A 10,694-nucleotide genomic window follows, 5' to 3' on the forward strand; every position below is an offset into this window, starting at 1 on the left:
TCCTGAGTGAGCAGGCTATGCCAAGAGGCACTAGAGTAACTGCCTGGCCTTCCTCCAGTTCATGGAGTTCTACAGAGGCTGGAAGTCAGGAAGAACAGTATCATGTTCTGGCCAAATCCATCTCATCTCAGCATCAGAGCACTTTGTGCTGCCCCAGTGAAATAATTAGGAGTGGTAGAAGAGCAGCCTGGTGATAGGATCACATCTCCACAAGAGACAAATGAAGATTAAAAAGCCAGAATGCTTCAGGAGCAACATTGTGCACACATTCAGATGGATAACCTAAGGAACTGTTCTTTCCATTAGGTCTTTAAATTACCTCTGACTTCCACAATTAAAAAAAAAATATATATATATATATATACACACACGATTAGGAAAATTTTGAGTTATTCCGCCAAGTCTGAGAAATTTCCAAACCAAACTTTTTTTCTTGTTGAAGCTGAGTTAAAGCTGCTAAGTGACCACACTGACCCTGTGACTCCATCACTTACAAAAATCCATCCACTCTCCATCAAAAAAAAGCCACAAGTAGCCAAATGTAGATTTCCCACCTCCTGGAAAAAGCAGGAACATTTTCATTATGCATGTCCGTGTTATCACAAGGGTGTTCGTTTTTCCAACAGCTCCAAGAGAGCAGGCAAGAAGAAAGGAAGGGCACTCAATGTAGCTTCAAGTCTCTGCTTTTTTTGATTTTTCCAGGCAGCTTGTTCCAAACTGTACTGCTGAGCCCAGCCTAGCTTTCTGAATTTATCAAGCCTCAGAGCGGCTAAATTAAAGGAAACTGGGACAGTACTAGCAGAGACCATTGCAAAGCTTCCTGTAATGAATAATACCAAAAAATAAAAAAAATTAGAAAAAATAAAGAAAGAAAAAAAAATAAAAAAGGAAAGATACGCAAAGCAGCATCAGAAGGCCACACAATAAACCATTTTCCTGCAGAGCACCAGGTGTGACCCCTGAGAGAGCAGTGGGAGCACAGAGCTGCATTGCTCACTGGTTAGCCAGCTAAACACACTCTGGTTTTACCCAATGCTCAGTTGTGCCCCACACTGTTTATCATTTCCTTTTGCCACGTGCCAGGCTCAGCAAGGAGAGAAGACTTTCACCCACCACATCTCCCCGGCACAGTGACAAGGATGCCCAGCTCCCCAGGGTGGCACGCTGGCCCTGCTGTCTCCATCAGTGTGGTCTGCTCACTTCCAGACGTCACCAGCTCCAGCACAGCCTGCCTGGGGCTTCCAGCCTTGCCAAAGCCTCCAATGCATTTCAGATCAAGTTTGTCCTGCTCTGACTCCCAGAAAAATATATGGCAAAAATAGCCTGGTTTCAGGGCACAGCTGTAGCATCTCAGCCCACAAACTTACCAACAGACACTTCTTCCCAATCAGGCAGTGTGAAATTCAAACAGAGGACATTTGGATCAGGTCCCCAGGCTGCTTTATAAACACATGCTGGTACAATTCCCTTCATGAAAAATGGGTTATATATAAACTACAATAGAGATTTGCAGCAGGCAGTACCCTGGGGGAGAGCAGAGCACAGATAAGGCTGTGTCCTCCTCCCCAGGAAGCATTTAGAAGAGGCAGGCAGGCTCCTTCACACACAATCATCTTTTCTCCAGAGACCTTCCTCACCTCCTTCTTGGTCCAGATGCAAGCCCAGAGTCTTGCAGAGCTTTTCGGGGAGCTGATTGTCACAAAATGGGAGGAGGTGTAGGCAAGGAGCCCCATGCACCAAGGCTCTCTGGCTTCCAGATTCCCAGCAGCACCTGGCTGCGCAACACTGGCATAAATGTGCTGGTCAGCATTACGCCCAGACCTTGAAACTGCAAAAGACAGAATTAAAGCCAGTGAAAGAAAGCCAGAGAGGCTGCAGCACTGCAATTAGAAGTAATAGCTGCAACGTTTCTCCCAGTAAGGAGGAGGCAGTGCTTTCTACCTTTCCCCTGCAGCCTGTGGCACAACTGACTCACAGACCGCAGGACAGTAACACCGCAATCCCCATCCCATACAGCCTGGTGACCACTCTCCTGCCCTGTGACCTCCAGCTGGATCCTTTAGTTGGGTGCATCCAGTTGCAGGGTAGCAAAAGATAACTGTGCAGCATTGTAGCCCACAGAGACGCTTCCTTGCAGCCTTGAGCACAACAGGGAAAAGCCATACTCCCTTGCTGCAGCCTTGGTCACAAAAGGCAGGCAAGCCAAGAGCTTCCCCAAGGGAAGAATTCATGGACAAAACACTTCCCAGGCACTTCCACCCTGCAGGACACGGCTGTCACAGCCCTTGCTGTGCTGTGATCCTGCCATGCCCAGGTGGCAGCAGGGCCAGGCTCACCCCAGCAGGGCTCTTCCCTGCAGCTTTTATTACTGCAAAATCTCTCCCAGCTGCTTGACATGCTTTCGGCAGGTGACAGTATGTTCCACATCCACCTCCACCGTCTTTCCAAGAGCCCAGCCACTTCCAGTCCTTCTGTAGAGGCGGGATGTGGCCTGTGACACCTAAGGAGGTTATACCATACGGGGTGTATGTATGGCACCCCACCGCTGCCAGCCTGATAGTGTCACCGTCCTGCCAGCTGCCTGGCCACAGAGTCACCCTGAGCCAAAGCATCCCAGCCACTCTGGATCACAAAACCCAGTGTTGACCTGTCAGCTGGAACAGCAGTGAGAAACAAGTTTGATGCTCCAAGACAGATTTGGGCTGGACGGGATCAAAGCATCCCTGGCTGGCTACAGCCTCACACCTAAGCCATGCAATGAGTTACATGGCTGTGTCTTTTTGTGCTGGGAAATCCAGAAAGGAATAAAGTTGATGTCTGAAAGCCAGCTGAGGTTGCTAAGTGACAGCAGTGCTGCTTCTATCCCCCAGCTTACAGTGAGCCTACACTGCAAAGGAAGGAAGTGAGGAGTAAGGGATGTAAACATGAATAGACTGCCAAAACACTCAACAGAAACACAGTTGCCAAACGTATACATTAGCTGCATGTTTTGGCTTCCAGGAGAGAAATATTTACTAAACACAAATTATTCCAGCCTCAGAACATTCTACCTGTACCACAGAATTTCAGGGATATGCAGTGCTCATTTATTTACCAATTTTCCAGCTGAAATGTATTTTGAGATCAAACTTGTAGGACTGTCAGTAGCTGCAAGGACAGCTGCAACAAACTCAGATTTCACCCTTACATTGTTTCTAATAGATGGCTTTTGTTTTTCCACCAGGATGTGGCATCACATAGCGATTAGAAAACACAGCAGAAAGACAGAACTGGACAAGGGAGGGATGAATGCGGCCTTTGTATGAGCTCCTGGGGAAGAAAGGAGATGGTTTCCATAAAATAAAGAGCACACTCACAAACCTATGTAATTAGAATTATGTTGAAAATTGAAAACTAAAGACTACAGATAGACTAAATGCAGTACTGCTTATCCACTTAAGAAATTTGCTATTGCTAAGCTAGATGGAAGATACCTTTCAAAAAATGGCTCATCACAGAACAGCTTTAGAAACTAACTGTATGGGGACAGACAGCCTTCTACCCAGTTCGAGCTCCAGCCTTGTCTCTCCTGTTCACCGGCAACCACATGCTATGCCTAACAGGCTACAGAGGAGTGATGGGTAGCGAGCAACATACAGAGAGCACGTGCCCCCACTGCCATCCTTTATCTGAGGCAGGGAGCAGGCCAGCCACACTCTCCACAGCCTGGGAACCATCAAAAGCACTTATTTTAAACAGTATCTGCTCCCTCTGTATCAAAGTGGGCCAGCCAAGGGAGAAACGGCACTGATTTGTCCAGCTGTGTGAAGGGGAATAAAGCAGGGAGCATCAAAGGGATCTGAACAGAGCAGTTTCTAAAGGAGAACCTGCTGGCAAGTTAAAATACAGCAACAGCAGAAGATTGGAGGGACATGCTTGCTGTCCACAGGGGTGCTGTAGTGACTCCTGGGCACAAAGAGCCCCATCTTCTGCAGTGGCTGCAGTCCCTACTGGTTCAGGGGCTGAGAGCCCTTGCAATGCCCTTTCCATGGCCTTCACAAGGCTGGGGAACTGCAAATCCCTGTGCTCACACACCCTCTTGCTTGGCTTTCCAAAGGAACCAGGATTACCCGCTGGTGAAACCCTGCTGAAGAAGGACAGGATGACAAGGGGCAGCTCACCAACACCCTAGCAGGACAGCTGGTGGTGAGGCTGCCTGGTGAGAGGCACACGAGCTGCAGAGCCAGCAGCACAGCTCTGAGATGGGGCTACTGTTGCCTCCACGCTGACGGCCAGGTCAGATCCCACCTGGAGCTGCTTCTGGTGAGTCATTGTCACTCCTGAGCTGTGGAAGGGTGACTGGGAGGGTTTGCTTTAGGAAGCAGCTGACAAACTGATGTCCTCGCTCAGGGTGCCAGCAACAAAAAGGAGCATGGAGTGAGGGGTCGGTGCCCGAGCAGGTTACACCTTGGACTCCAACATGTCTCAGTGTCTGCAGGCCAGTCACTTTGGTACTATGTCTCAAACCTATTTTGGTATCAGCTGTTGCAGGAGAAGAAAGGAAAGCCCCCACCCCCCAATGACTTCTGAAGACTGAGGGAGCACTGGTGGGCCAGCTGCTCTGTAAAACCAGCCAGGGCCCATGGGTCAGCTCTTCAGCTAAACCTTGCAGGGAAGAACCAGCCTTTGAAACACTCAGAAGAGAAATAGCGAGCCACCTGAGCAGGAATGGGGTGCTGTGGGAACACCTCGATGGGTGTTTTCATACTGACACTTCATCCTGCAGAAAGGCCAACCGGAGCAGGTCAGTATGGCCAAGAGCCTGAGCACTGGGCTGGTCCTGGCTGGCCCAGAGTACAGGGGGGAGAAAGGGTTGGGGGCCGCAGGAGTCACAGGTCCCAGTTCACAGTGGTTGGAGAGACACAGAGGAACAGGCATGCAGAGGGCTCCAGTTTGGGGAAGGTGGCAGTGGGTACAAGGGACAGCTGCCTGCCCCCAGGATGTGCCGCTGAGGAGTAGAGGTGACTGTACCTTTTCTAGGGGTGTCAGGTGCTCCAGAAATAACACTGGCGAAGCACTGTAGGCTTTAGAGCAGCCCTGAGAACTTTATTTTCACAGCTCAGCCCACACACATCTGCAACCAGGCTCAGGGCAAGGGCTTTGCACAGACACCCCTGACCAGGGACACTGGAAACACAGGTAGGGGAGCACAGAGGGAAAGAGCTTTGCTGGAGAGGAAGGCTGGAGCAATGTTTTTCCCACAACAGCAGAGCAAGAGAGACCGAGCCAAACCCACAGCCCTGCCAGACCCACAGCACCTTCCTCCGCTCACCACCCCAACACTGCCCCTGGGGCTGCCTAGCCCTGCCCACTTGCAGACCTGCTCCTGGGGGACCATGCTGTGGGGAGCACTTCTCCACACCAGTGAATGTCCTTCAGGCAGATCCAGGCTACCACCAGCCCCCCAGGGGTGGCAATCCCAGCCACAGGAACCCCTTAGTGTGGGGCCACAGCACACATATGGGGACACCTGTCTTTCAAGCAGCACCAAGGCCACTGTCAGAGGATCCTGACGGCCTGCAGCATGTCTGCCAGCACATATGAGCTGTCCCAGGGGCGGCCAGGCTGTCGCAGGGCCCCCTCCAGTGCCCGGGCACGTGCCCCCAGCTCTGTGGGGTCCCACCGGCCCACAGGGTTGGGCTGACAGAAGAGGATCTCATTGACCTCCCCTTCAATGCGGCGTGTGTAGAGCAGCAGGAAGACCTCTCTGAGGGTGGCCAGGACGGACTCCTTCAGCTGGGTGTCTCGGCACACCAAGTTGAGCACGAAGACTCCTGCAGCAGGGTGAGAGGGGTGAGAGTTCAGACCAGCCCACACACAGCAACCCAGCTCCACATCTCTCTGTGGGAACACAACTGAATCGGTGCCACCTTGGTGCAAACGGCTCCTCCGCAGCGGCACAAGGAGTACTGGCAGCCCCTCGGTGCCCTTGGCCCAGCTCCATGTCCCTGCTGCCACACGATCTGTTCCCAGATACTGCCTACACTCTCTGCCTTCCTGCAACCTTTCTTGGCCCCCTGGGATGTCTCAGCCTGCCTGACACAGCAGTGCCATGGGCCACCTGCTCCACTCTGCTCCCTCCTGTCACAACACCCACTGAGACACCCGGATCCAGGACCCACTAGGAACAGCAGATCCCATGCAGCAACCCCGGCTGCAGCTGCAGGTCTCCAGCATGGGAAACAGTGGCCCCATGACTCAAACCCCACCAGCCCAGGCACAGGGACAACACTGGATTTCTCCTACCTTCTGGCTTGAGGATGGTTTTAACTTTCTGCAGAAAAGCCTTTTCCACAAAGGCTGGGGGTGGGCAGCTCATGCCCACCGTAAGGTCCTTGCTGTCCACATCAAACATGATGGCATCGTACTGGGCTGGCGCTGCAGAAGGGAGCGCAGAGACTCGTTATCCCGGGAGACAGAGATTAGCCACACATGGTGGTGAGGCAACAAACAGCGTGGCCAAGACACCCCCTCTGCTATGTTGTGGATGCTACTGTCTCTCCCAGGGTTTCTCTTTCCAAATGAAGCCCACAGCAGCAGCCCTCAGCAATGGGGGAGGCAGCAAATCTAACATCTCCTGCACATGCTGGCAAGGACAGGCTTGTGAGCTGCCAAGACCTGGCGAGGCTGGAGCTCATGACACCTGGCAGGAGATGGGCAGGGACTGGAAGCAGAGGGTGAAAGCAGCCCAGGACTCAGGTCCCCAGCATGTCACCCACTGGGATCGATGGAGCACCCACGATGCTCCATGAGATGATACCTTCAGCTGCCAGCTTGGCCACATAGTCCAGGCCATCGGAGATGTGCACCTGCATCCGGTCATCCTGGGAGAAGCCGAACCAGCACGTGGCCACCTCCAGCATGGAGGGGTCGATCTCCACCACGGCTACTCGGGCCTGTGAGAAGTAGTCGTGGACAAAGAGGGGCAGGCTGCCCCCACCGAGCCCCACCACCAGCACCGCCAGTGGCGTTCCTGCCAACAGAGAGCAGCCAGTGAGCCACCAGGACGGCTGTGCTCACATCACCCATCCCCAAGCACAGCCTCCCACCACCAGCTTAGTCACCTGGGAGGGGGTCAGGGCCTCCCAGCAGGCAGAGCCCCGCAACCATGGCCTTGTGGTGCTCGCAGCACAGGTAGCTCTTGTCAATCGCTGCAGGTGGCTCAGCAGGGCTGGGTTTCTTCTTGCCCTTCCTCCGTTTTCTCTGGCCTGAATGACAGGAGGCACTGGCTGGTAAGGCAAGGCAGAAGATGGATGCTTTCTGGAGACCTGCCACCCCCAGCCCCTGTCCCACACATGGAGCAGGCAGCATGGAGCGTGCCCAGAGCCACTCCAGGACAAAGCAGGCAGGTTTCAGCAGGACTTTTATCTTCCTTCCATATCAGTCTCACTCTTTGACACTCCAAAACGTCACTCGTGGCCCCTGCCCCTTCCCGGCTGCTGCACATACCTGGGAGAGGTGCAGGGGCCAGAAGCCGAGCTTCCGACTGCACCACGTTCCTGTTGCGGAGGAAGATGAGGCGTCGGAAGTAGAAGGTGCCGTCCCCCTTCACATCCTCTACAACGTATTCCCCGCTCAGGGGGCTGGTGTCACGGTGCTGCACCGTCCGCACCCCAATGTCCCCTCCCACGGACAGGAAGGGCACCTGCAGGGCAGATGGGAACTGGTGTGAGGAAGGAAAGGCTACAGGAACAGACCCTGGAGCTCCCGCTGCCCTGACCATGTGCTGTAGGCAGACAGAGGGCAGCTGGGGACCAGCACACAGGACAGCAAGTTCATTCCTGGTACATGTATGATAGGGTACAGGGAGCAAACACCCAAGACTTCTTGCAAGGGTCGAGGTTTGAGGAGATGAGGCAGGAAAGAGGCAGAAAGGGCAGGAAAAGTTATGGCCTGAATTAAGAAGGGGCTGGATGCTCTCAGGGTTTTGGCATGCCTGGTTTTCTTGGGACGCTGTGTTTTGGAGCACAAGGACTTCACACTGAATCCTGCCATGCAATTCCCCAAAATCCTCTCTCTGAGCAAAGGCAGCCAGATAGTGGGGAAAAATGAGAGGAGCTACACCTGAGGCCAGCCTCCTCACTGCCAGGGCAGCCAGGTAACGCATTGCAGCTCGGTCCCCTCAGAGAAGAGGGACTCGCTGCTGGCAGAGCCAGCCTGGCCCCGGTTTCAGGGAAGCTGAGCAAGGGGGCTGGGCGACAGGGCTCACCTGCTGCCGGGCAGGGAGGCCCGGCGGGGCCAGCTCCATCACCTTCCCCGACAGCTCCGCCTGGATGGCCGCCATGCCCTCGTAGTGCTGCTCCCTGTGCAGGGCCACGGTGACCAGGCGCCTGAAGCCCGCACTGGCAGCCAGCTGCCTCCGCCCTTCCTCTGTCCCAAAGAGCCACTCAGTTTCTCTGCCCTGTGGGACTGCAGAAGGGGTTGCCATCAGCCTGGGCCAGTCCTGGTCCTCGAGTGACCACCCAGGCCTCCAAGAGAAGAGCCACAGCAAATGGCAAGACATGAGGAGGTACCATTGGATGCCTAGAGCTATGCTCTGCAACCATCAAGAGAGCCAGGACCTTCCCTGTTTTGGGCAGGCTCATGCATGAAGGTGGACAAGCCATGTCTCATAAGAACGGAGCATCCAACAGCCTCATGACCCATCTCTGGGCTGTGCTAAGCCTCAGCTTTGCAGGCATGCAGAGAGGGGATGGTGCCGCTGGCAGAGCCCGCTGCATCTCTGCAAGGTGCAAAAGCGAAGCACAGCCCTGAGCAGCCTGGCCCTGGGAAGTCAAGGACGCCTGCACAGAACAATGACACCTTTCTGGCTATGTCCACTGCGCTCTGGCTTTATGCAGCAACTTCTACTGCGGCTGTCACCAGCATCACGAGCTGCAGGAATCAGCATCTTGGAGGCAGGGCAGGCAGCATCCCTCTGCTGCCAGATGGGCATCCGCTCAGCCAGCAAGCTCTGTGCCAGATCTCTGCTTGCACCACCAGGCAAACAAATGTCCCACCACAAAGCCAAGACTAAAACATCAACCAAACCCTGCACAGGTGGGTTAGTTATTTCCCTCTCCAGCCCCGAATTCAGCAGGGCCAGGACCGCTGGCCATCCTGCAGCTCCTGGCCAAAGCACTGTCATTGCTGGCAGGAGAAGCTGTACTCACTGATGAAGATGGCGAAGTGATTGTCCCGGGAAGGTTTCACTGAAGGGCTGTCGACCACGTGCAGCGTGTAGCGAGGTCGTCCACTCTCTTTGTTGCACAGATCCAGGGAAACCTGCTCCCCACAGGGCGTTTTGCTCAGCTGGCTGCAGAGCAGCGCATAATGCTGCCTGTCCTTCACCGCTGCCACCAGCTGTTCTGCACTCTCCACCCGCATCGGCTTGTCCTGCTCCTCGGGGCAGATCTCCAGGATCTGCGGTGCTGAGCCAGGGATCTTCCTGAACTTTGTCATGACATAGACAAAGACGGGTAGGACAAACTGCTGCTTGTCCCCGCTGCCGGCCACCTGATGAACACGCACAACCCAGCCTTCCCGGGAGAAATACTCCACCGCTTTCTTCAGCACATGAGCTTGAGCCAAGGAGACAGCGAGGTAGCGCCCTCCCACCTGCAGGACCCGGCTGATCTCAGCAAACATCCTGTCCACCTTGGCTATAGTGGCCTCCTCTTCATCGGTGAGGATGGCATCCAGCGTGCCTTTGTCCAGGACCACCTGGAAGTGGGCATCAGGGAAGTCCATCTGAAGCATGTCCATCAGCAGGTAGCTCATCTTTGGCCTCTTGCTCCCACTCCGCTCTTGCATCTGACGGATCACGGCATCGCTGATGTCGATGTTGATGATGTCCTCACACATCCCCATGTCATACATCTGCTCACTCAGCTCCGAGTTCCCGCAGCCCACCACCAGCACCTGGGGAGCAGCATAAGAACAGTGTGATGGTGAGAACACCCTGGAAAGGAGCCCTCTGTGAAAACCACACCCGCAGCACCTGCAAACCCACTCTCCGGAGCCCTGAGATAACATTTGCATATAGACAGGCACAGCGGCACAGGAACCATGCATCTGTTGCGCCTTTTGGGGGAAAATATGGGTGTTTTAGCCCCCAGAGCTCCCCGTCCCAGCACAGCTCGTGGGTCTCTGCACACTTAGGGCTTCGCATCACCTGTGTTGGTGCACGATGGCAATTTAAGCCGGGCCACGGCGGCGCAGCCCATCGCGGGGGAGGTTCGGCCCGGGAACACGGCGCTGGGTTCCACTCGGGACTCACCTTGTCGCGGGGCCGGACGTACTTGTGCAGGACGGGGCAGAGCTCCGGGAAGGCCCCGTACCACTCGAAGGGCCGCTGCCCGCGCTGCCGGAAGAACCGCTCCCAGTACCGTGCTGAGCCGAACTCCCCGGGGCTCCGGGGCAGCAGCTCCATGGCCGGCCCGGCTCAGCCCCGGGGCCCGCTGCCGCCCCACGTGTGCCCACGCCCGCCGCCCCGCGTGCTGACTGCATCCGGCTGCGCGGCACGGCCATTGGGCACAGCGGACCCGCAGCCGATTGGCTGTCTCTTCCTCCAGCCGCTTCCCATTGGCTATCCGCTCCGCGCAGAAGTGCCGCCGCAGCTGCCGGGAAGCCGGTGTCCCGGTGTCTGCCGTTTCCCCAGGCAGCAAAGGCGGCAG

At 55.2% G+C, this 10,694-nt stretch overlaps 1 protein-coding gene across 2 annotated transcripts; it reads right to left on the reverse strand.

Moving 5' to 3' along the window:
• Positions 1 to 4,968: 4,968 nt before the first annotated feature.
• On the reverse strand, positions 4,969 to 10,656 carry METTL13 (methyltransferase 13, eEF1A N-terminus and K55). 2 transcript variants are annotated; one of them, XM_080348739.1, is made up of 8 exons: positions 10,298 to 10,656; positions 9,192 to 9,939; positions 8,249 to 8,448; positions 7,489 to 7,684; positions 7,104 to 7,247; positions 6,800 to 7,012; positions 6,286 to 6,417; positions 4,969 to 5,813 (listed from the first exon to the last, which is right to left on the reverse strand). In XM_080348739.1, exons 1-8 carry the CDS (start codon positions 10,448 to 10,450, stop codon positions 5,539 to 5,541), a joined length of 2,061 nt encoding a protein of 686 aa, XP_080204865.1. In that variant the 5' UTR covers positions 10,451 to 10,656; the 3' UTR covers positions 4,969 to 5,538. The 2 variants fall into 2 exon arrangements, with proteins under 2 accessions (XP_080204865.1, XP_080204864.1); XM_080348738.1 differs by having other exon boundaries at positions 7,104 to 7,268.
• Positions 10,657 to 10,694: the final 38 nt, after the last annotated feature.

Source organism: Nesoenas mayeri, assembly GCF_963082525.1.
Source record: "Nesoenas mayeri genome assembly, chromosome: 8".
In the NCBI taxonomy this organism is placed as follows: domain Eukaryota; kingdom Metazoa; phylum Chordata; class Aves; order Columbiformes; family Columbidae; genus Nesoenas; species Nesoenas mayeri.

What these genes read in the sequence shown, in the direction of transcription:
- METTL13 (XM_080348738.1), bottom strand. Translation starts at nt 10,450, where the DNA reads ATGGAGCTGCTGCCCCGGAGCCCCGGGGAGTTCGGCTCAGCACGGTAC. An exon ending in GCCTCCCTGCCCGGCAGCAG is followed by an intron (nt 7,685 to 8,248) that starts GTGAGCCCTGTC and finishes TCTGCCCTGCAG; the next exon opens with GTGCCCTTCCTGTCCGTGGG. An exon ending in AACCATCCTCAAGCCAGAAG is followed by an intron (nt 5,814 to 6,285) that starts GTAGGAGAAATC and finishes ACCCTGCTGCAG; the next exon opens with GAGTCTTCGTGCTCAACTTG.